Here is a 26,399-nt window from a genome sequence, read left to right as displayed (position 1 = left end):
AGCCGGGCAGCAAAGACGCTGGGTCCATGTAAGGAGGTCCGAGGTGGCCCAGCGTTGCCAGTAGGTGATTTAGTTAATTCTGGAATTCAGTATTAGGAAGTCATGTTTCTGCACACTTAAGCCTCGTCCTCCAAGCTGGCCCCTATCAGTAATAAGGCTGACGTTCCCATATGCGTCTCATTGACTCCTGGTCTCTCAATTGATTCAGAATACAGGAAGGAAAAGGGGGAGCCCTATCTTTGGAGCCTTTAAACCCCAACATGGAGAGTGGAAGGCAGTCCTATTTTCTCCAGAGCTGTGCTCTTTGGCATGTAACCAACACAGGTATAAGCCCAGGTTGACTAGGAAAGGTAACATCGATAAAAAGTGCTCTTAAGTATCTAAGCACCTGGTGGATTTGAACTGCCGACCTTTTGGTTAACAGCTGTAGCACTTAACCACTACGCCACCAGGGTTTCCATCCAAGCAGAGGCCTTGTGTAATTTCTAATCCTCAAGGCATCTCGACAAGAGAGAAATCACGGCCCTTTTCCAGAGAAGGAACCTGATATTTGGGAAGATAAGACATTTTGTCCAAAGTCTCCAGGTAGGAAGTGGCAGTGCTAGGCTTCTCACTTGCCCCGACTGTCTCTAGACATTCCATTGCCCTTCCAAACACATGCATCACACCACCTCTCTCCAAGGAGCAGCTGCCACTTCAGAGCACTTGTTCTCTTCTGTGCTAGAAGCTTTAGGGCCTTTGTGAGCATTAAAGGAAAGCATGCATATAAGCCCTTGGCCACACTGTTGTTAGCTGCTGTTGGATTGGTCCCCTGTGCACAATGAAACTGGACCCTTGTGATCCACAGATTTTTCACTGATTTTTCGGAAGCAGATTGCCAGGTCTTACCTCCTAGTTTGTCTTAGTCTGGAAGCTCTGTTAAAGCCTGTTCAGCATCCCAGCAACACACAAGCCTCCAGAAACAGATGAGTGGTGGCTGTGCTTGAGGTACACTGAACCGAACCCCAGTCTCTCCAGGTTGTTAGCTGCTGTCAAGTCATTTCCAACTCATAGCAACACTGTGTACCACAGAAGGAAACACTGCCCTGTCCTGTGTCACGCTCACAATCGTTATGCTTGAGTCCATTGTTGCAGTCAATGTGTCAGTTCATCTTCTTGAGGCTCGTCCTCTTTTCCTGTGACCCTGTACTTTACCAAGCATGATGTCCTTCTCCAGGGACTGATCTCTCCTGACAACATGTCCAAAGTTGCAGTCTCGCCATCCTTGCTGCTAAGGAGCACTTTTGTTGTACTTCTTCTACGACCGATTTGTTCATTCTCCTGGCATTTCGTGGTATAGCCAATATTCTTCGCCAACACCACAATTCAAAGGCATCAGTTCTTTTTTGGCCCTCCTTATTCATTGTCCAGCTTTCTCACGCATATGAAGCGATTGAAAATACCATGGCTTGGGTCAGGTGCACCTTGGTCTTCAAAGTGATGTCTTTGCTTTTCAACACTCCTTTGCAGCAGATTTTCCAAAGCAATGTGTCTTTTGATTTCTTGACTGCTGCTTCCATGTAAATGAAATGAAAGTAAAATGAAATCCTTGACAACCTCAATCTTTTCTCTGTTTATCAAGATGTTGCTTATTGGTCCAGTTGTGAGGATTTTTGTTTTCTTTATGTTGAGGTGTAATCCATACTGAAGGCTGTGGTTTTGACCTTTATTAGTAAGTGCTTCAGGTCCTTTTCAGTTTCAGCAAGCAAGGTTGTGTCATCCGCATATCACAGGTTGTTAATGAGTCTTCCTCCAATTCTGATGCCTCCTTCTTCTTCATATAGTCCAGCTTCTCAGATTATTTGCTCAGCATACAGACTGAATAGGTATGGTGAGAGGATACAACCCTAACACACATGTTTCCTGACTTTAAACCACAGAGAGCAATTGTCCGAACAACTGGCTCTCAATCTATGTACAGGTTCTTCACGAGCACAATTAAGTGTTCCAGAATTCCCATTCTTTGCAATGTTATCCATAATTTGTTATGAACCACACAGTCAAATGAATCAGTCAATAAAACACAGGTAAACATCCTTCTGGTATTCTCTGCTTTCAGCCAGGGTATGTCTGACATCAGCAATGATATCCCTGGTTCCACATCCTCTTCTGAATCTGGCCTGAATTTCTGGCAGTTCCTTGTCAATATACTGCTACAGCTGCTTTTGAATGATCTTCAACAAAATTTTGCTTGTGTGTGATATTACTGATATTGTTTGATAATTTGTGGAAATTCCCCTTCTTAGGAATAGGCATAAATATGGATCTCTTCCAATTGGTTGGCCAGGTAACTGTCTTCCAAATTTCTCGGCACAGACGAGTGAGCACTTTGAGTGCTGCCTCTGTTTGCAGAAACATCTCAGGGGATAGTCCATCAATCCCTGGAGCCTTGTTTCTGCCAATGCATTAGTACTGCTTAGACGTCTTCCTTCAGTACCATCGGTTCCTGATCATATGCTACCTCTGGAAATGGTTGAATATCGACTAATTCTTTTTGGTATAACAACTCTGTGTATTCCTCCCATCTTGATGCTTCCTGTGTCATTTAATATTTTCCCCATGGAATCCTTCACTATTGCAACTCGAGGCTTGAATTTTTTCTTCAGTTCTTTCAGCTTGAGAAATGCCAAGTGTGTTCTTCCCTTTGGTTTTCTATCTCCAGCTCTTTGCAGGTGTCATTACAATACTTTACTTTGTCTTCTCGAGCCTCCCTTTGAAATCTTCTGTTCAGTCCTTTTACTTCATCATTTCTTCCTTTAGCTTTAACTACTCGATGTTCAAGAGCAAGTTTCAGAGTCTCTTTTCTGACATCCATTTTGGTCTTTTCTTCCTTTCCTGTCTTTTTAACGACCTCTGGCTTTCTTCATGTATGATGTCCTTGATGTCATTCCACAACTCTTCTGGTCTTCAGTCATTAGTGTTCAATGCATCAAATCTATTCTGGAGGTGGTCTCCAAATTCAGGGGGAATATACTCAAGGTTGTACTTTGGCTCTGGTGGACCTGCTCTGATTTTCTTCAGTTTCAGCTTGAACTTGCATATGAGCAAATGATGGTCTGTTCCACAGTCAGCTCCTGGCCTTGTTCTGACTGATGATATTGTGCTTTTCCATCGTCTCTTTCCACAGATGTAGTCAATTTGATTCCTGTGCATTCCATCTGGCGAGGTCCATGTGTACAGTCACCGTTCATGTTGGTGAAAAAAGGTATTTCCAATGAAGAAGTTGTTGGTCTTGCAAAATTCTATCATGCAATCTCTGGCATCATTTCTATCACCAAGGCCATATTTTCCAACTACCGATCCTTATTCTTTTTTCCAACTTTCATATTTCAATCACCAGTAATCATGAATGTATCCTGATTGCATGGGCAATCAGTTTCAGACTGCAGAAGCCGATAAAAATCTCAAATTTCTTCACCTGTGGCCTTAGTGGTTGGTGTGTAAATTTGAATAATAGTATTAACTGGTCTTCCTTGCAGGTGTACCAATATTATCCTGTCACTGACAGTGTTGTACTTCAGGACAGATCTTGAAGTGTTCTTTTTGACTATGAATGCAAAGCCATTCCTCTTCAAGTTGTTATTCCCGGCATAGTAGATCATATGATTGTCCCATTCAAAATGGCCAATACCAGTCCATTTCAGCTCACTAATGCCTAGTATATCGATGTTTATGCATTCTATTTCATTTTTGACGATTCCCAATGTTCCTAGATTCATACTTTGTATGTTCCAGGTCCCGATGATTAATGGATGCTTGCAGCTCTTTCTTCTCATCTTGCGTCCTGCCACATCAGCAAATGAAGGTCCCAAAAGCTTAACTCCATCTACGTCACTAAAGTCAACTCTACTTTGAGGAGGCAGCTCTTCCCCAGTCATCTTTTGAGTGCCTTCCAACCTGAGGGGCTCATCTTCCGGCACTGTATCAGACAATGTTCCGCTGCTATTCGTAAGGTTTTCACTGGCTAATGCTTTTCAGAAGTAGACTGCTGGATCCTTCTTCCTAGTCTGTCTTAGTCTGGAAGCTCAGCTGAAACCCGTCCTCCATGGGTGACCCTGCTGGTATCTGAATTCTGGTGGCATAGCTTCCAGCATCGCAGCAACACGCAAGCCTCCAGAGTAGGACAGACTGACAGACATGTGAAAGGCGAGAATTTTACCACTAAACCACCACTGTCTTCTTTGGCCAGCCAAATACCAAAACCAAACCCAACCCGACCCATTGCTGCTGAGTAAATTCCGACTCATAGCGATCCTGTAAGGCAGAGTAGAACTGCCCCTTTTGTTTCCAAGGAGCCACTGGTGGATTCAAACTGCTGACCATTTGTTTTGCAGCTGAATGTTTAGCCACTGGGCCACCAGGGCAGCCTAAGTCTCCATAATAATAGCCATTATTATAATTAAGATGCTTGCCCAAGGTCAAACAGTTCTGTAAGTGGTGGAGGTGGGGTTGGATCCCAGGCTCTCATTCTTTCCATTATGACACTAGGCATTGTTTCATTATTACTGGCATAATTATATCATTACCATTATCATTATTTTACCATTGGAAATTTATCTAAAGTCATCAAACCTCAGTTTCCTCAGCAGTAAAACAAAAATAATAATTCCCACCCCCAGGGGTGTTGTGATGAGTAAGTGAAACAGTGCATGGAAATCACCGACTGTACTGCCTGATGATTGTGGTGGTGGTCCTGGGGAGATGACAGGGACCGTGAAATGATGAACTATCACCCCCTAGGATGCGTGGGGGAGAAACATTTCCTCCCGACTGCCCAGATTCCATGGTGGCGCTAATGAGGATGATGATGAAGAAGATGGTGGTGGAGATGGTAGTGATGGTGATGATGATGATAGTACTGGTGGTGGTGGTAATGGGATGATGATGGTGGTGGAGACGGTGACGATGATGACAGTGGTGGTGGTAATGAGGATGGTGGCAGCTATCATGTTCTCATGGATTATACCTCAACATAAAGAAAAAAAAATCCTCACAACTGGGCCAATAAGTAAGATCATGATCAATGGAGGCAAGATTGAAGTTGTCAAGGATTTCATTTTACTTGGATCCTCAATCAACAGCCATGGAAGCAGCAGTCAAGAAATCAAATGATGCATTGCAGTGGGCAAATCTGCTGCAAAGGACCTCTTTGAAGTGTTAAAAAGCAAAGATGTCACTTTGAGGACCAAGATGCACCTGACCCAAGCCATGGTATTCTCAATCGCCTCATATGCACGTGAGAGCTGGACAATGAATAGGGGAAGACCAAAGACAAATTGATGCATTTGAATTATGGTGTTGTAGAAGGATATTAAATAGACCATGGGCTGCCAGAAGAACAAACAAGTCTGTCTTGGAAGAAGTACCGCCAGAATGCTCCTTAGAAACATCTCACGTACTTTGGACATGTTATCAGGAAGAACCAGTCCCTGGAGTAGGACATCATGCTTGGTAAAGTAGAGGGTCAGTGGCTCTCGATGAGATGGATTGACACAGTGGCTACAACAACGGACTCAAACATAACAAGATGGTGAGGATGGCACAGGACCGGGCAGTGTTTCATTCTGTTGTGCACAGGGTCGCCATGAGTGGGAACGGACTCAAAGGCACCTAACAACAACAACAGCATGTACTCGGGGTCTAACTATTACTTTTCTAGTAGTAGTTCACACATATTCTTTTATTTTTTATACAACCATTTCACACAGGAAGAAACTAGGATTCCGAGAGCTTGTAAGAGACAGAACCAGGATACAAACCTCTACCATTCTGACTTCAAGCCCTGCCTCTTTTTGCTGCTACAAATGAAACAGTATAAACTTTTTATAAGAGACTGAAAAGAATATGATACAAAGTAGTATAAGCAGTGACAACCAACAAACTATGTATTTAAGAATACCCCAAACTTGTGCAGAAAAAGCCATAACAGTGGTTGTCTTTGACTAATGGACATGGCCAACATTCTTCTCTTTCTTTGGCTTTCAACCTTTTCCAAATTTTAATGATATACATTGTTATATTTTATTATTTCTATGCATACTTTATATATCATTATCTACTGTTCAAAGTGTATATTGTAATAAACTAGTTTTATCCATTAAAGCAAAATACTTTCATGCCATAAGTTTTCGATATTGTAATATACTATTTTTTAAGTTACCTTGAAATAAAAGTTGAAGACTGACTTACATTTTCTTGTTTTGAAAGAATCTTCTGGTATAACTCATCATCAGACTTCTTTTTTGGAAGAAGGTCAAGGAGGCACATTTTAAAAATTTGAATAAACATCTGTTGCCAAAAAAGAAAACATGAGAAAGGTTTTAACAATCCTTTTGCAAATGGGATCTTACTCTCCCTTTTTCTCTCTGTCCCTCCCTTTTGCGTTCTCTCCATATCCATCATCTATCTATGTATTTACCTACCTGTCTACCTGCCTACCTACCTATCTACCTACCTGTCTACCTGCCTACCTATCTACCTACCTGTCTACCTGCCTACCTACACATAAACTTTTTGCTATAGGAAAAGACCTCAGGTTTTAAATCATACCACAACGGCCTATCACAGATTGCATTTTCATGAAGTTTCTTAAAAAACCCGCTGCCATCAAGTGGATTCCAACTCCTAGCGACCCTATAGGGTAGAGTAGAAACCATAGGGTCTCCAAGGAGTGGCTGATGGATTCAAGCTACTGACCTTTTGGTTAGCAGTCTTTTAGTAGCCGAGCTCTTAACCACTGCACCACCAGGGCTCATGCTTTATTTCTTCTTCATTCATCCATTCAACAAATAATTATTAGGTGCCCACTCTGTGGAAGGAAACCCTGGTGGTGCAGTGGTTAAGAGCTATGGCTGCTAACCAAAAGGTCAGCAGTTCGAATCCACCAGGAGCTCCTTGGAAGCCCTATGGGGCAGTTCTACTCAGTCCTATAGTGCTGCTATGAGTCAGAATCGACTCAACAGCAATGGGTTTGGTTTGGTTTTTTTACTGTGTGCGAGGTCCCTGGGTGGTCAAATGGTTTGTGCTCAACACAACTGGCCTCTGGGGTGGGGGGCAGGGACACCCTCTAGTTCTGGGATTCTTGGGTGATTTGTGGTTTCAAACACCGGCACCGTTCATGAGGTCGGTCCTGCTCCCAAGGAGCTTGGATTTTTTTTTTTTTTTGCTACATCCCCAATTTGAAAGTCTTAAATCTCCAGTTGACAATGAGGTTGCCCCATGGGGACATCTGTCTGCCTGTGTCTCTATTTCTATGTCCCTTTCCATCTCTCTTTCTCCTACTAGGCTGTCTCTCCCCCTCCTGTAGGTCTCACCCCTCATTCAGTATTTCAGAGGATGTGCCTCTGGGAGACACGATTCCCCATTTGCACTCCTTCCTCATGGTGTCTGGCTACACCAACCAGGAACTCTGTTCCCACAGTGAGGCCTCGCCCTCTGACATTGTAGCTCAGGTCCAATGTTTATTCGATCACATTTCATGAAGGGCCATGTGTCTCTGGCAGGGAATGTCTTTGTTTTTCTAAAGCGCAATGGCCCTGATTTCTCATTATTCAATCACTGAGTACCTGAATGAGTATCTGCTTCAAAAAGGCACTAAACTTCTTATCTTGGCCCCACACTTACAGCTCTATGACCTTGGGCAAGATCCCCCTCTCTGTGCCTCAGTTTCCTCATCTGTAAAGTAGAGAATAAAGGCAACCACCTTGCTGGGTTGTGGTGGTGAGGTTTAAATATAGTCATCCATATAACACCCCCAGGGCCTAGTACACTGGAAGCACTCATAAAGGTCAGCACTCATTAATACTATTGTCACTGCAGTAGGGTAAACTGTGACCCCCCCAAAAGATATGTCTAAATCCTTACCCCCAGGACCTGTGAATGTGACTGTCTTAGCTACCTAAGGCTGCCCTAACACAAATACCACAAGGGGGTGGCTTTAAAGAACAGAAATTTAGTTTCTCACAGTTCTGGAGCCTAAAAGTCCAAATTAAGATCCTGGCCATGTCAAGTCCTTTCTTTTTGGTAGCCCTGGGTGTTGGCTGGTGCCTCGGCTCCTTGGCTTGTAGATTATCTTCACATGGTGTCTGTCTTCCCCCCGTGTATGGGTGTGTCTAATCTGCTCTTTTTATAAATCAGAAGTGATTAGGTTTAGAACCCACCCTACTTGGGTTAGTAACATAACAAAGAAAACCCTATTCCAAACAGGATCACATCCACAGGTATAGGGGTTAACATTCCAATACAGTTTTGGGAAGGACACAATGTAATCCATAACAGTGACTTCTTTGGAAATAGAGTCTTTAAGGATAGATGTAATTAAGGATTTCAAGATGAGATCATTCTGGATTTAGCGTGGCTGCTAAATCCAATACCTGGTGTCTTTATAAGGCAAACAAGAGAGAGAGCTCCGAGACAGAGATGCAGAGAGAAGAAGACCATGTGAAGACAGAGGCAGAGGTTGGAGTAATGAGGCCACAAGCCAAGGAATGCTAAGGATCACCAGCAGCCACTACAGGTGGCAAAGAAGGATCCTCCCCTTGAGAACTCTGGAGGGAGTGTGGCCCCACCAACACCTTGATTTCAGACTTCTGGAATCCAGAACTGAGAGAGGATATAGTTCTGTTGTTTTAAATGTACCTAGTTTGTGGTAATTCATTATGGCAGCCCTAGGAAATTCATATAATAATTATTCTCATTCATTTAAAAATATCATTCTCTTTGAAATTTCTTTTATCTCTTGTCTCCACCATGAGATGTACTCCAGGCAAGCACCCATTCATCTGTCTTCTTAACCCCTACAACTGTGGTTAGAGTAAGGGTATTCTGAGAACAGAAGAGTAATCCTCCTAACATGAGGCATATAAAAAGAACCATGCCCAAAGACTAGAGGTTGGCCTGTATGCTGAAGAAGTACTTTACCCAAATAATTTGGGTTTTGTTGCATTTTCCAGGGAAGTGACTTTTTTAATTTCCCTAACGATTTGGTGGTTAGAATGTCTCTGTTATTCATACAGGGATCCAGACCACCTAAGAGTTTGAGATAACCTGATGATTCAAGGTGGGAGGGAACCATGCCAGACAGACCCTCTGTGTGGGAGAGCCCAACCTCAAGGGAGAGATGGGGTGGCTGGAAAATGCATTCAATCATGTGGCCAGTGATTCCAGAAATCACTCCCAGTCAAGAAATACTCAGGACACCAAAGCTCAGCTGAGCTTCCTGGTTGGTGATACACATCGGTGCACTGGGAGAGTAGTGTATACCCAGGACATGAAAGCTCCTGGAACTTTTTCTACGTGTCTTTTCTTTGGTATCTTTCTTGGTATACAAAACTGTAATCATAATTATTTAAAAAAAAAAAAAGGGCTGTACCCTTCTCGGCAGGCCTGGACCTCTTCTCCATTCTGCTCTGATGTCTAACCCCGCTTTCCCTGCCCTAGAGTGAAGGTATCCAGTACTCAGTGTACACAGACAGCCTTGTTGCCCAGCCCATCCCCAGGACAAGGAGATAAAACAATGTCTCCACCTACCATATGCTTTTCCTGCCTCAGCGCCGAGTCCAAATGCAGCAGGTCTTTTAAGTGAAGGTTGTAGGCACACAAGTTAATGTCTACACTGAAAAATAAAAAGACAAACAGAGAGGACTTGTAGAGCATTTGAAGTGAGAGATGAGGGTACAAAATATCAGCACATTTCTACTCAGTACAGGTCACAGTAGCGCTGACTCCAGGTGGTAATTCTGCAGTGTGCTGATAGTCCCAATATGATAGGAGGGGAACATATGACATGTGATATGACGATATCATCGCTGATGTCAGATGGATCCTGACTGAAAGCAGAGAATACTATAAAGATGTCTACCCATGTTTTACTGACTACAAAAAGGCATTTGACTGTTTGGATCATAACAAATTACGTGTGATATTGTGAAGAATGGGAATTCTGGAACACTTCATTGTGCTCATGTGCAACCTGTATATAGATTAAGAGGCAGTTGTTCGAACAGAACAAGGGGATACGGCACGGTTTAAAGTCAGGAAAGGTGTCCATCGGGCTTGTATCCTTTCATCATACTTATTTAATCTACATGCTGAGCAAACATAATCCGAGAAGCTGGACTATATGAAGAACATGGCATCAAGACTGGAGGAAGACTCATTAATAACCTGTGATATGCAGATGACGCAACCTTGCTTGCTGAAAGTGAAGAGGACTTGAAACACTGATGAAGGTCAAATATGATAGCCTTCAGTAGGGATTGCACCTCAACATAAAGAAAACAAAAATCCTCACAACTGGACTAATAGGCAGCATCACGAAAATTTGAGGTTGTCAAGGATTTCATTTTACCTGGATCCACAATCAATACCCATGGAAGCGGCAGTCAAGAAATCAAATGATGCATTGCATTGGGCCAATCTGCAAAAGACCTCTTTAAAGTCTTGAAAAGCAAAGATGTCACCTTGAGAACCAGGGTGGACATGATCCAATAGCCTCATAGGCATGTGAAAGCTGAGCAATAAACAAGGAACACCAAAGAATTGGTGCCTTTGAACTATGGTTTTGGTGAAAAATATTGAATATACCATGGACTGCCAGAAGAATGAACAAATCTGTCCTGGAAGAAGTACAGCCAGAATGCTCCTTAGAAGTGAGAATAGAGAGACTCCATCTTGCTTAGTTTAGACATGTAAGCAGGAAGGACCAGTCCCTGAAGAAGGACATCGTGCTTGGTAAAACAGAGAGTCAGCTAAAAAGAGGAAGACCCTCGATGAGAAAGACTGACACAGTGGCTGCAACAATGGGCTCAAACATAGTAACAACAGTGTGGATGGCGCAGGACCGGGTAGTGTTTCGTTCTGTCGTGCATGGGGTCCCTATGAGTTGGAAGTGACTCGACAGCACCTAACAACAATGGTGATAGGGATGATAAACCCACCCAAGGTTTATAAGATGGAATCAAATGAGCTAAGAGACACCCACTAACGACCAGAAGGGGACAGTCAGTGTAAGAGACACAGCTGCCTGTGACAAGAGAGACAGAATATATGAAGAGAAGTAAGGTGAGAGGAAAGAAAAATGGTATTTCCTTCTTTGAGATTCTCATGTCTATCATCACATGTCCGCCGCCTGGCTGTCAGTTTGTCATACTGTGGTGGCTTGGGTGTCACTGCGATGCTGCAAGTTATGCCACTGGTATTTCAAATACCAACAGGGTCACCCATGGTGGACGGGTTTCAGCCGAGCTTCCAGACTAGTACACACAAAGAAGAAAGTCCTGGCAATCTACTTCCGAAAATTAGCCAGTGAAAACCTTACGGACCACAACAGAACACTGTCCAGTATAGTGCTGGAAGAGAAAACCCTACGGACCGCAACAGAACACTGTCCAGTACAGTGCTGGAAGAGAAAACCCTACGGACCGCAACAGAACACTGTCCAGTACAGTGCTGGAGGAGAAAACCCTACGGACCGCAACAGAACACTGTCCAGTACAGTGCTGGAAGAGAAAACCCTACGGACCGCAACAGAACACTGTCCAGTACAGTGCTGGAGGAGAAAACCCTACGGACCGCAACAGAACACTGTCCAGTACAGTGCTGGAGGAGAAAACCCTACGGACCGCAACAGAACACTGTCCAGTACAGTGCTGGAGGAGAAAACCCTACGGACCGCAACAGAACACTGTCCAGTACAGTGCTGGAGGAGAAAACCCTACGGACCGCAACAGAACACTGTCCAGTACAGTGCTGGAGGAGAAAACCCTACGGACCGCAACAGAACACTGTCCAGTACAGTGCTGGAGGAGAAAACCCTACGGACCGCAACAGAACACTGTCCAGTACAGTGCTGGAAGAGAAAACCCTACGGACCGCAACAGAACACTGTCCAGTATAGTGCTGGAAGATGAGCCCGCAGGTCAGAATACACTGCATAGTGGCCGCAACAATGGACTTGAGTATTCCAACAATCACGGAGATGGTGCAGGACCAGGCTACATGCCGTTCCGTTGTGCATGGGATTGCCATGAGTTAAAGCTGACTCGGTGACAACTGAAAACAACAATGATCGCATACGGTCTTTCCTTGGTGCCTGATGTGAACTTCTTATTCCCATATTACAGATAAGGAAACTGACCCAGGATACAGATGCCCAGAGAAGTCAAGGCAAGCAGGTAAGTGGGGAAGTGTAATAAACGTCTTTGGCCTTATTTCCCTCATAAAACCAAAAACCAAACCAGTTGCCTGCCGTCGAGTTGATCCAACTCAGGGTGCCCCCATGGGTGTCAGAGTAGAACTTTGCTCCACGGGGTTTTCATGGACGGGGCCTTTCAGAAGCAGATCACCAGGCCTATCTTCTGAGGAGCCTCTAGGTGGGTTTGAACTACCAACCTTTTGGTTAGTAGCCAAGCACTTAACTGTCTGCACCCCTCAGGGACTCCTTATTTCCTTCGCGTTATTGTTGCTGGTTGCTGTTGAATTGATTCGGACTCACAGTGGCCTCATATGTTACAGAGTAGAGCTGCTCCATAGGGTTTTCTTGGCTGTAATTTTAACGGAAGCAGATTGCCAGGTCTTTTCTTCTGTGGTACTGCAGGGTGGGTTCGAACTAGCAAATGCATTTTAAATAATGAGCTTTATACTCCAGTGGTTACAAGTCATTCAAATCCACATGATGACAAACAGCCTGTCCAACCCAAGAAGGCTTTTTTTCAATAAAGTCTCTTCCTCCCTGGGCCACCTTCAGGGTCAACACCAAGCTCGAGGCTCCGAGCCTGTTCTTTCCGCGGCCCTGGGCCATGGTTGTGCCCTGGCTCACCTCACCCAAGGTCCCCTGCACTCCCTGAACTTTAGGGCAGAATGAGGCCTGGGGGCCAATGTACAAACCTGCCAAGGCTGAGTTTCTTGAGCACCAATCACACGCTGAGCTCTGCTCTGGGCTGTAGAGTTTGGGGGTCCAGAGAGCAGACTTTGGGATAAGGTGGCTGGGTCACAACCGGCTCTAACACTCATTCGCTATGTGACCTTGGGAAGTAACTGAGCCTCTCTGTGTCTCACTTGATTCTTTGTAAAATGGGAGAAATAATAGTACCTACCCCACAGGGTTGTTTGGAACCCTGGTGGCACAGTGGTTTAAGAGCTCGGCTGCTAACCATACGCTCGGGAGTTTGAATCCACCAGCCGCTCCTTGGAAATCCTACGGAGAAGTTCTACCCTGTCCTACAGTCACCATGAGCTGGAGTTTGTTTTTGTTTTTCCACAGAGTTGTTAAGCCAGTTGCCATCGAGTCAACTCCGACTTATGGTGATGCCGTGGACATCAGAGTAGAGCTGTGCTCCCTAGGGTTTTCCATGACTGATTTCTCAGAAGCAGATCACCCGGCTTTTCTTGCAAGGCACTACTGGATGGACTCAAACCACTAACCTTTCGGTTAGCAACCAAGTGCTTGACTGTGCCACCCAGGGACTCCATAGGGTTCTTAGGAGGAATTAATAAATAATTAATACGTATTTATTGATCACTGACCCTGGTCAATTGCTCCCAAGGCTAATAGGGACACGCCAGCAACATGGTGGAGCTAGTCCTTGAACTCACGAGGTAATCCATGTAAAGGGCTTAGCTCTCTGCCAAGTACACACACACACACACACACGCACACACACACACACAAAAGAAAAACTGCTTGCTGTCGAGTAGATTCTGAATGGTGCTTAATCAGTGCCAGCCAGTGCTATGCAATGCACAGGTCGTATCAGCAATTCAACAAGGAGGCTCCCTTGACATCTCTGTAGCCCTAATCCCAGCAAACCCCACATGTTGTTGTTGTTGTCAGGTGCCGCCAAGTCGGCTCTGACGCATAGCCACCCTACGTGCGAGGGAACCAAACACTGCCCAGTCCTGTGCCATCCTTATAATTCTTGTTATGTTTGAGACCATTGTTGCAGCCGCTGTGTCCATCCATCTCACTGAAGGTCTTCCTCTTTTTCACTGACCCTCTTCCAAGCATGATGTCCTTCTCCAGGGACTGATCCCTCTGACAACATGTCCAAAGTATGGAGATGCAGTCTTGCCATCCTTGCTTTTAAGGAGCATTCTGGTTGTACTTCTTCCAAGACAGATTTGTTCATTCTTCTGGCAGTCCACGGTATATTCAATATTCTTCACCAACACGGTAATTCAAAGGCATCAATTCCTCTTCCGTCTTCCTGTTCACTGTCCAGCGCTCACGTGCACATGAGGCAATTGAAAACACCATGGCTTGCATCAGGCGCACCTTAGTCCTCAAAGTGAAATCTTTGCTTTTTAACACCTTAATGAGATCTTCAGCAGCAGATTTGCCCACTGCAATGCATCATTTGATTTCTTGACTGCTGCTTCCATGGGTGTTGACTGCAGATCCAAGCAAAATGAAATCCTTCACAACTTCAATCTTTTCTCCATTTGTCACTATGCTGCTTGTTGGTCCAGTTGTGAGGATTTTTGTTGTCTTTATGTTGAGGTATAATCCATACTGAAGGCTGTAGTATTTGATCTTCATCAGTAAATGATTCAAACCCCATACAGTGAGAGACAACGCATCAGGAGCCCGGCTCTGACATTAGTCTGCTGAGTGTCCTTGGTTATGTCAGTCAACCTCTCTGAGCCTCGATTTCCTCATCTGACAATGCTATAACCCACTGGCTGGCTCAGAGAGAGCCGGAGGCCCCACCTCCCCCCGCCGCCCTCCTTATCTCTCCCAGGTCAGCACCTCACGGAAGGTGTCCACCCAAAGGCTCTCCCCATACCCCACCACCCTCCTTACCTCTCACAGGTCAGCACCTTGGGGAAGGTGTGCACCCGGAGGCTCTCCCCATACCCCACCACCCTCCTTACCTCTCACAGGTCAGCACCTTGGGGAAGGTGTGCACCCAGAGGCTCTACCCATACCCCACCACCCTCCTTACCTCTCGCAGGTCAGCACCTAGGGGAAGGTGTGCACCTGGAGGCTCTCCCGATACTCCACCACCCTCCTTATCTCTCACAGGTCAGCACCTCGGGGAAGGTGTGCACCTGGAGGCTCCCTCCATACCCCACCACCCTCCTTACCTCTCGCAGGTCAGCACCTCAGGGAAGGTGTGCACCCGGAGGAAGGAGCGGCTGAGGAACCTGTCGTCACTGGTGGCTGAGTGGATGGTGGACGAGGAGCTGCCATCATCCTTGCCGGCCTGGCTCAGGCTCCCCAGGCTGCTGGAGGGGGAGGCCTCTGTCACTTGGTTTGGGAGAGCCACCACCTGCTTTAGGTTTTCGTGCAAAGATGGGTTGGACGAACCGTCAGCAAGAGGCTGGGGCAGAAGAGAAGTCACGCTTGGTTAATTCAGGAGGCCACGTGATGGCATCGTGGGGATCTGACATCAGTGATGCCTGAGGTGGCCCACGGAAGAGCTGGTAGACAGACTGGTGATGGGTGGATGGGCAGGATCCTGGCTACACCTATGCTCTGGGGCCCTGGTCACAGCTGTCCCCACGAGGGCAGCCCCTGTGCACTGGTGCTTCTACCCTTAAACTCCTACCCCTAAGCTCCTACCCCTAAGCTGCCCACCATCTGTGCTGCTGGCCCGGACCCTGGGCCTGCCCTGTCTGCTTAGGTCCTGGCTGACCACCCAGATCCTTGCTGACCACCCAGATCCCTGCTGACCACCCAGATCCCTGCTTACCACCCAGCTCCCTGCTGACCACCCAGCTCCCTGCAGACCACCCAGATCCCCTCCACCGACACTGACGTGCCATCTCCTCCTGCCCTCAGCCTTCCAGGTGGCTCCCACTGCCCCCAGGACAGGCTCAAAGCTCCTTAACAAGGGACTCGAACCTCCAGGCACTGCTGTGTGACACGGGTAAGAGCTGGTACCTGGCATGGCCGGGGTCTCAGCAATGCTGGCTGCCACCTGTGCCCAGCCCATCGCCGGCTGCTCCCTAATATGCGGCCTGAGCAGCACTGAGCTGGCTGCCAGCTCCAGGCCCTTCTCGTCATCTCATCCTTCTGGCCTTCCCAGGCCTGCCTGAAATGCCCTGCCCTCAGGGTTTGCTGGGCTGGACTGTCCACCCAACACCGATCCCAGAGTCTCCCTTGATGCCTGGGCCCACCCCACGCTGGTCCTGCAGGCCCCTGGTTGTTCCTATGTCACCTGCTACCATGTGCTGCCTCACTGTGAGGTCTCCAGGGCTAGGACAAGGCTTCCTGAGCCCTACCTAGTCTCCAGACCCCCTGTGGGGCCTCATGGGCTGCTGGGCGGTGTGTGGGGTGGGTGAATCTAGCCTGGAAGTTTCACTCCTTCATCCACTCATCAGACAGCAAAGCCAAGGAGGGGGTTCCCATTGTGTGTTCCAGGGAGCCACTCCATGAACGATAACCAGTTACTCCTCACAACAAAGGTTCCTTGGAGAAAATGCTTTGGGAAAGGCTCGGTTCACCAATACGAAACAATGTCTTCAGTGCAGGAGTTCACAGACCCTTCAATGTGCTCTGAGTCTCTTCAAAGGCAAATAATAATTAAAAAAAAACACAAAAACCCAAAATCCTAACAAGGACCCAGTGTTTATAGTATTGCACACATGTGCTAAGGCCCTACATATATTGTCCTGTTTAACCCTCACAACGCCCAGTGACATAGAAGCCTCACTCTCCCCATTTCACAGGTGAAGAAACTGAGGCACCAAGTTCGGAAATGGCTGAGATGGGAACGAGAGTCGAGGCAGCATGACTCCAGAGCCTGCCCTCTTCAACGCCAGGAGCGTTGGCAGCATCTTCCTAAATTTACTTGCCCGGGAACCTCTTTTTCCCCAGATTGGCTCATGGGCCGAGCGCTCCCTGTGGGACCATGGAATATACGGATCTCTGCGAAACTCCCAGCCACAGGTGTGAACTCCTGGCTCAAGGTGTGAGAGGCCTGGGTTCAACTCAGGCTCTGCCACTACCTACTATGTGGCCTTGGGCAGGTCATTAGCCTCTCTGGGCTTCAGTTTCCCGGCATGTAAAGTGGAGATAATGATATTATTTACCTTGTAGGATTATTGGAAGGTGGGAAGGCCTGAGGCATGACAAATATTTAGCACTCTGCCAGCCCCACAGGCAGTGTTCAATAATGTCAGCTGCTGGTATTCCTGCAGCCCTGGGGTCTGTGAACGAGGGCTGATGGTAGTAACTTTGCCAGTGTCACTACCTGTATTAGTGTTAAAAGAACAGGGTGGTGCTGGCATGTGCTTCGGTGTGGCTGCCCTACTGTGCTGTCTCCTGGTGTCCCTGGGGACAACAGAAACTACAGCAGTTCCTTACCGTAATATAACACGGGCATACCCTGTTTACTGACAACGCTGTCGTAACATGGATTAACACTGAAGCTTGCCTCCATTACAAAGCCCCAACACGACCTTATTAACATGCCATAAAACCATCGAATAGGATCTAAAATTGTGCGTTTAATGCCCCAGTCCCACCTGAATCTCTAGTACATTACTGAATGACTGCATTTCTAAAACAGAGCTCTGAACTCTCACCCGGAATTTCTGGTTGATGGGATAGACGACTTTTGCCTTCAGTGCAAATGCTGTGATGTTGCTGTTGAAAGACGGCTCACATTCCTGGGGAAGAAAGAGAACAAACAACGTGGGATGCTTTCCATAAAATGAGGGGGAGCCAACCAAGTATTGGCAAAGCACCGCATTCCATTTGTAACAGTGACCTCAGAAAGGGGCCATGATAGGCACACTCAGGTCCAAGTAAGTGCTCACTTGCCAGAGGATGGATGGATGGGTGGATGAATGGTTGATTAAATGGGTGAATAGATGAATGGCTGGATGGTTGATTGGATGGCTGGATGGTGGACCAATGGTTCACTGAATGGATATATGGATGGTGGATAGAGGAGTGGATGGGTGAGTGGATGGATGGATGGATGGACAGTGGATAGATGGATGGGTGGATGCATAGAGGTAGATGGATGGTGGCTAGATGGATGGGCCGATGAATGGATGGATGAGTGGGTAGATGGTGGATGGATGAGTGGGTGGATGAACGGATGGATGGATGGTAGACTGAATGGATGGGTGGATGGATGGATGGATGGATGGATGGTTGGTTGGTTTAATAGATGAATGGATGGATGGATAGGTAGATGGATGGGTAGATATATGGACAGGTGGATAGATGGATGGCTGATTGAATACATGGATGGATGGGTAGATGGATGGGTGGATAAGTGGATGGATGGTTGATTGAACAGATGGATGGATGGGTAGATAGATGGGTAGATGGATGGATGAGTGGATGGATGGATGAATAGACATACAGATGGTCACTAGATGCTATCAAAAGAAAATGACACATTCTTCATTTAATTCTAATTCTTCAGCTTTGGAAGAAATAAAAATTTGAATAACATGACAATAATTAATAAGAGCCTTTTTAAAAACCATAAATCACTTTTTTGTGGAAAAAGCAAACCACGACATAATTTTAGCATTGTCAGGGGTATGAGTGTGTACACTGACAATATACATGCAAGGCTTTGGATTAGGTCCTTAAACAAAAATAGGTGGTTGGGCAAGTTTTTTTTTTAATGGTTGTAAAAATATATATAATACAACATTTGGCAATTTAATATTTTTCAAATATACCATTCGGTGACATCAATTATATCAATCATGTTATGTAACCATCACCAGTATCTACTGTGGGTGAGCAAACCCTTTAACTTCTCTGAGTCTTAGTCTTTCCAGTCAGTGAACAGGTGTGGAATTCCCCAACCAAGGAACAGAAAGATAAAGCACCCAGCTGAGTTGCTACAACAGAGATACTAAGCAATGGGTAGCTGTGAATAGTGGTAGTAACAAGCTGCTCTCAAAGCCTGCTCATGAATCACCTCCACCAAGAAGTCTTCCCTGACTGCAGCCAGATGGACATATGCATAACCTGCCCCTCCATGCCCACATCATCTGCCTATCTGTCTCCTTTGAGGGCAGCCCCGTAGTACTCTGCAAAGCCAGTGCTGAAGAAATGCTCTATAAATAGCCATTTTCAAGGGAATGGAGACTGGGAGGCTGGCCAGGTGCCTGGAACTCTAGACCATGAGAAATCTCTACTCAACAATTCCAAACAGGTGGACTGATGAAAACTGCATTGAAGTCAACTTCCGTGCTTTTCACTAAATCTTGATGAAAGAGATCCATAAGAAATTATTGATTCCCAATTGCTAAGTTCACCTTGGAACAGGACACCCTATCATGGGGAATGCAAATGATTTATTTCTTCTTCAATGTGGGGCGTTTAAACAGTATCTGCCGGAGCTGGCAACTTGGCCTATATACGTCCCGAGAGAGTTTCACCTTGATGCCCTTCTGAGTGAACAGTGAGGGAAGCTATGTAGCAAGAGCCTAAGCGTTTCGATCTATACCTTATGACTTGCAAAACCCGATTTAGATGACAAGAACGTGGAAAAGCCAGAACATGGGTTACCTTCTGTCTTAGTCTCTTGGGCTGCTATAACAAAGTACCACAGACTGGGTGGCTCGCAAGAACAAAAGTGTATTGTCTCACAGTTCTGGAGGCTGGGAGTCCCAGACCAGGGTGTTGGCAGTGTTGATTCTTTCTGAGGCTCTGAGAGAGAATCTGCTCCATGCTTCTCTCCTAGCTTCTGGTGACAGCCTGCGATCCTTGGTGTTCCTTGGCTTGTAGACACATCATTCCAATCTCTGCCTCCATCCTCACACGCTGTCTTCCCTCTGTCTCTTCTCTTTTATAAGGTCAACACTCATATAGGATTAAGGAGTCTTGGTGGTGCAATGGTTAAGCTCTTGGCTGCTAACGGAAAGGTCGGTGGTTTGAACCCACCAGCCACTCTGCAGGGGTAAAGACATGGTGATCTGCCCCCATAAAGATTACGGCCGAGGAAACCCTATGAGGCAGTTCTACTCTGTCCTATAGGGTCGCTATTGACTAGAAGGCACACAACAACAACAACATATAGGATTAGGACCGACCCTACTCCAGTATGACCTCATGTTAACTGATGACATCTTCAGAGGCCCTATTTCCAAACAAGGTCATGTCCACAGGTAACGGGGGTTAGGACTTCAACCGATCTTTTATGGTTATTCAGTCTACAATACCTCCTTAAGCTTCTAAGAACCCTGGCAGAGAGGTTCTGGTCTCCATTTATCAGATTAAGAAAATAACACTCAGAGGGGTTAAGCCACTTGCCCAAAGCCACACAGCTAATAAGGGCCAGAACCAGGATTTGAGCTGAGATCCCCTGGTTCCAAATCCCATGCTTTTTAGCTGACACCACGCTGTCTCCTTCAACATCATGCAAATTGGAACAAGAGTAAGAGCCATGAAGATAAGAGAAAGTGCAAGCTCGGTACACAGGGCCCCGCAGTAAGACAGCTGCTGGGCTTGGCTTCCCCACACCCCAGGACCACGGGCCAGACACTGTCACTCCCGCACCCCAATCAACCACCTCATCCATTTCACCGCTTATAAATAACTTCTCCAATCCAGAGCCCTGGTCTAAACCTCCACCACCTTTACCTTGAATGGCTGCAATAGCCTCTGGCAGGCTCCTCACTCATGAACTGAAGGCCTACTGTGTGCCGGCGCAATTGGCCCACGATCAGCCACTAACCCAAAGGCTGGTGATTCAAAGCCACCCAGCAGCACTGCAGAAGAAAGCCCCGGCAGCCTGCTTCTGTAAAGACCACAGTCAAGAAAACCCTATGGAGTAGCTCTACTCTGTAACACATGGGGTTGCCACGAGTTGGAACTGGCCCGACAGCAATGGGTTTCTTGGTTTACTGTGTGCTAGGTGTTTTACATACATTTGCTCATTTATTTATCGCACAAAGGCAGCTTAATGAAGTACATATTATTATTATTATACCCATTTACAGAGGGACAAAACAAGGCTCAGAGGTTGTTGTTGGTGCTGGTGCTGTTAGTTGCCATTAGGTCAGCCCTGCCTTATGGCAACCCCACACACAAGAAAAGGAAAAGCTGCCTGGCCCTGTGCCATCCTCATGATTGACCGAGGATTGGATGGTTGTGATTCGGTGGGTTTTCACTGGCTGATTTTCAGGAGCAGACCACCAGGCCTTTCTTCCTAGTCTGTCTTAGTCCAGAAGCTCTGCTGAAACCTATTCGGCATTATAGCAACACCCAAGCCCCCACTGACAGACGAGTGGTGACTGTGTGTGAGGAGTACTGGCTGGGAATCAAACCCAGGTCTCCCACATGGGAGGTGAGAATTCTACCACTGAGCCACACCTTCTAACTCACTCTCCCCATGGCAATCGGATGGCTTTTTAAATATATGCAATCCCCATCACTGCCTGGTTTGAAATCCTTTCTGGGTTCCCTTTGCTCTGAGGGTCCAGAGCAGGGCCTGTCCCCAACCCCCACCTCCAGCATCCTGTCCCACTCTCTGCTTGAAGCACTTTTGCAGAACTGGGACAAAAGCTGAGAATGGCAGTAAGATGAAAATAGCTGACTTTGGGACCGGCTCCTCATTAGCGGAGCCAGTGCAAAATGAAAATGGGGGCCCCCCTCTTAAAAACCATTAAGAATTTCAACACAGCAACAGCAGAGCCCAGCAGCCAAGTGTGGGTCCCCTCTCAGCATGGGTCCTGTGTGAGTGCCCAGGCCGCAGCCTGGGTTGGATCACCCAGTGCGAAAGGTAGACACAGGCTTACTTACTAATCTGTAGGGACCAATTTTCCACATGGGTTTCACCATAGACTGGTAAGCACAAGTAAGCCCATGCTTACTCTGCTTACTGAAAATCCATCCCTGATAAAACCCAGGGACTGTAATTTGAAAAAAAGGCTTTGATTCTGTAGGAAGGTGCTGTGGGGTTGGGAGAAAAACAGATGCTAGCCATACCTAGAAGCAGAATCTTTTTTTTTTTTTTTTAGTTGTGCTTTAGATGAAAGTTTACAGTTCAAGTTAGTTTTTCATACAAAAATTTATACATTAGTTGCCATCCCCACAATGTGACTGCACACTCCTTTCCACCCTGGATTTCCTGTGTCCATTCAGCCAGCTCCTGTCCCCTTCTGCCTTCTCATCCTGCCTCCAGACAGGAGCTGCCCATTTCATCTGATGTGTCTACTTGAGATAAGAATCACACTCTTCGTGAGTATTATTTTATGTCTTATAGTCCAGTCTAATCTTTGTCTGAAGAGTTGACTTCAGGAATGGCTTTAGTTTTGGACTAAAGGAGAGTCCAGGGGCCATGCCTTCCAGGTTCCCTCCAGTCTAAGTCAGACCATTAAGTCTGGTATTTTTACTAGAATTTGAGTTCTGTACCTGACTTTTCTCCTGCTCCATCAGGGACTCTCTCTTATGTTCCCTGTCAGGGCAGTCATTGGTGGTACCTGGGCACCACAGAGTTCTTCGGGTCTTGTTGTTGTTGTTAGGTGCCGTTGAGTCAGTTCCGACTCATAGCGACGTTATGCAAAACAGAATGAAACACTGCCCGGTCCTGCGCCATCTTTATAATCGTTGTTATGCTTGAGCTCATTGTTGCAGCCACTGTGTCAATCCACCTCGTTGAGGCTCTTCCTCTTTTCCGCTGACCCTGTACTCTGCCAAGTACGATGTCCTTCTCCAGGGACTCGTCCCTCCTGAAAACATGTCCAAAGTATGTAAGACGCAGTCTCGCCATCCTTGCCTCTAAGGAACATTCTGGCCGCACTTCTTCCAAGACAGATTTGTTTGTTCTTTTGGCAGTCCATGGTATATTCAATATTCTTCGCCAACACCACAATTCAAACGCGTCAATTCTTCTTCGGTCTTCCTTATTCATTGTCCAGCTTTCACACACGTATGATTTTTTTTTTTAATAACTTTTATTAAGCTTCAAGTGAACGTTTACAAATCCAATCAGTCTGTCACATATAAGTTTACATACATCTCACTCCCTACTCCCACTTGCTCTCCCCCTCTTGAGTCAGCCCTTTCAGTCTCTCCTTTCGTGAGAATTTTGCCGGCTTCCCTCTCTCTCTATCCTCCCAGCCCCCCTCCAGACAAGAGTTGCCAACACAATCTCAAGTGTCCACCTGATATAATTAGCTCACTCTTCATCAGCATCTCTCTCCCACCCGCTGACCAGTCCCTTTCATGTCTGATGAGTTGTCTTCGGGGATGGTTCCTGTCCTGTGCCAACAGAAGGTCTGGGGAGCATGGCCGCTGGGATTCCTCTCGTCTCAGTCAGACCATTAAGTTTGGTCTTTTTATGAGAATTTGGGGTCTGCATCCCACTGATCTCCTGCTCCCTCAGGGGTCCTCTGCTGTGCTCCCTGTCAGGGCAGTCATCGATTGTGGCCGGGCACCAACTAGTTCTTCTGGTCTCAGGGTGATGTAGGTCTCTGGTTCATGTGGCCCTTTCTGTCTCTTGGGCTCTTAGTTGTCGTGTGGCCTTGGTATTCTTCATTTTCCTTTGCTCCAGGTGGGTTGAGACCAATTGCTGCATCTTAGATGGCCGCTTGTTAGCATTTAAGACCCCAGACGCCACATTTCTCAGTGGGATGCAGAATGATTTCATAATAGAATTATTTTGCCAATTGACTTAGAAGTCCCCGCAAACCATGTTCCCCAGACCCCCGCGCTTGCTCCGCTGACCTTTGAAGCATTCATTTTATCCCGGAAACTTCTTTGCTTTTGGTCCAGTCCAATTGAGCTGACCTTCCATGTATTGAGTGTTGTCTTTCCCTTCACCTAAAGCAGTTCTTATCTACTGATTAATCAATAAAAAACCCTCTCCCACCCTCCCTCCCTCCCCCCCTCGTAACCACAAAAGTATGTGTTCTTCTCAGGTTTACTATTTCTCAAGATCTTATAATAGTGGTCTTATACAATATTTGTCCTTTTGCCTCTGACTAATTTCGCTCAGCATAATGCCTTCCAGGTTCCTCCATGTTATGAAATGTTTCAGAGATTCGTCACTGTTCTTTATCGATGCGTAGTATTCCATTGTGTGAATATACCACAATTTATTTACCCATTCATCCGTTGATGGACACCTTGGTTGCTTCCAGCTTTTTGCTATTGTAAACAGAGCTGCAATAAACATGGGTGTGCATATATCTGTTTGTATGAAGGCTCTTGTATCTCTAAGGTATATTCCTATGAGTGGGATTTCTGGGTTGTATGGTAGTTCTATTTCTAACTGTTTAAGATAACGCCAGATAGATTTCCAAAGTGGTTGTACCATTTTACATTCCCACCAGCAGTGTATGAGAGTTCCGATCTCTCCGCAGCCTCTCCAACATTTATTATTTTGTGTTTTTTTTATTAATGCCAGCCTTGCTGGTGTGAGATGGAATCTCAACGTAGTTTTAATTTGCATTTCTCTAATGGCTAATGATCGAGAGCATTTTCTCATGTATCTGTTGGCTGCCTGAATATCTTCTTTAGTGAAATGTGTGTTCATATCCTTTGCCCAGTTCTTGATTGGGTTTTTTGTCTTTTTGTGGTTGAGTTTTGACAGAATCATGTAGATTTTAGAGATCAGGTGCTGGTCGGAGATGTCATAGCTGAAAATTCTTTCCCAATCTGTCGGTGGTCTTTTTACTCTTTTGGAGAAGTCTTTAGATGAGCATAGGTGTTTGATTTTTAGGAGCTCCCAGTTATCGGGTTTCTCTTCATCATTTTTGGTAATGTTTTGTATTCTGTTTATACCTTGTATTGGGGCTCCTAATGTTGTCCCTATTTTTTCTTCCATGATCTTTATCGTTTTAGTCTTTATGTTTAGGTCTTTGATCCACTTGGAGTTAGTTTTTGTGCATGGTGTGAGGTATCGGTCCTGTTTCATTTTTTTGCAAATGGATATCCAGTTATGCCAGCACCATTTGTTAAAAAGGCTATCTTTTCCCCAGTTAATTGACACTGGTCCTTTGTCAAATATCAGCTGCTCATACGTGGATGGATCTATGTCTGGGTTCTCAATTCTGTTCCATTGGTCTATGTGTCTGTTGTTGTACCAATACCAGGCTGTTTTGACTACTGTGGCTGTATAATAGGTTCTGAAGTCAGGTAAGGTGAGGCCTCCCACTTTCTTCTTCTTTTTCAGTAGTGCTTTGCTTATCCGGGGCTTCTTTCCCTTCCATATGAAATTGGTGATTTGTTTCTCTATCCCCTTAAAATATGACATTGGAATTTGGATCGGAAGTGCGTTAAATGTATACATGGCTTTTGGTAGAATAGACATTTTTACTATGTTAAGTCTTCCTATCCATGAGCAGGGTATGTTTTTCCACTTAAGCATGTCCTTTTGAATTTCTTGTAGTAGAGCTTTGTAGTTTTCTTTGTATAGGTCTTTTACATCCTTGGTAAGATTTATTTCTAAGTATCTTATCTTCTTGGGGGCTACTGTGAATGGTATTGATTTGGTTATTTCCTCTTCGGTGTTCTTTTTGTTGATGTAGAGGAATCCAAGTGATTTTTGTATGTTTATTTTATAAGCTGAGACTCTGCCAAACTCTTCTATTAGTTTCAGTAGTTTTCTGGAGGATTCCTTAGGGTTTTCTGTGTATATAATCATGTCATCTGCAAATAGTGATAACTTTACTTCTTCCTTGCCAATCCGGATACCTTTTATTTCTTTGTCTAGCCTAATTGCCCTGGCTAAGACTTCCAACATGATGTTGAATAAGAGCGGTGATAAAGGGCATCCTTGTCTGGTTCCCGTTCTCAAGGGAAATGCTTTCAGGTTCTCTCCATTTAGAGTGATATTGGCTGTTGGCTTTGCATAGATGCCCTTTATTATGTTGAGGAATTTTCCTTCAATTCCTATTTTGGTAAGAGTTTTTATCATGAATGGGTGTTGGACTTTGTCAAATGCCTTTTCTGCATCAATTGATAAGATCATGTGGTTTTTGTCTTTTGTTTTATTTATGTGATGGATTACATTAATGGTTTTTCTGATATTAAACCAGCCTTGCATACCTGGTATAAATCCCACTTGATCAGGGTGAATTATTTTTTTGATGTGTTGTTGGATTCTATTGGCTAGAATTTTGTTGAGGATTTTTGCATCAATGTTCATGAGGGATATAGGTCTATAATTTTCTTTTTTTGTAATGTCTTTACCTGGTTTTGGTATCAGGGAGATGGTGGCTTCATAGAATGAGTTGGGTAGTATTCCGTCATTTTCTATGCTTTGGAATACCTTTAGTAGTAGTGGTGTTAACTCTTCTCTGAAAGTTTGGTAGAACTCTGCAGTGAAGCCGTCCGGGCCAGGGCTTTTTTTTGTTGGGAGTTTTTTAATTACCGTTTCAATCTCTTTTTTTGTTATGGGCCTATTTAGTTGTTCTACTTCTGAATGTGTTAGTTT

The 26,399-nt window shown here is 45.5% G+C and overlaps 1 protein-coding gene across 1 annotated transcript in view; it reads right to left on the bottom strand.

Moving 5' to 3' along the window:
* Nucleotides 1–26,399, bottom strand: part of EVC (EvC ciliary complex subunit 1) — a 111,883-nt gene that overhangs the window by 67,628 nt on the left and 17,856 nt on the right. Inside the window, exons 3-6 of the mRNA XM_064286326.1 lie at nucleotides 17,569–17,652; nucleotides 15,124–15,359; nucleotides 9,568–9,652; nucleotides 6,229–6,327 (exon numbers count right to left, since the gene is read on the bottom strand). Coding sequence (XP_064142396.1) covers nucleotides 6,229–6,327; nucleotides 9,568–9,652; nucleotides 15,124–15,359; nucleotides 17,569–17,652 — 504 coding nt within the window. The remainder of the gene's footprint in view (nucleotides 1–6,228; nucleotides 6,328–9,567; nucleotides 9,653–15,123; nucleotides 15,360–17,568; nucleotides 17,653–26,399) is intronic.

Source organism: Loxodonta africana, chromosome 5, assembly GCF_030014295.1.
Source record: "Loxodonta africana isolate mLoxAfr1 chromosome 5, mLoxAfr1.hap2, whole genome shotgun sequence".
NCBI classification, from domain to species: domain Eukaryota; kingdom Metazoa; phylum Chordata; class Mammalia; order Proboscidea; family Elephantidae; genus Loxodonta; species Loxodonta africana.
Note: the sequence above shows the minus strand (reverse complement) of the source record. Positions and strands in the feature narration are given on the sequence as shown.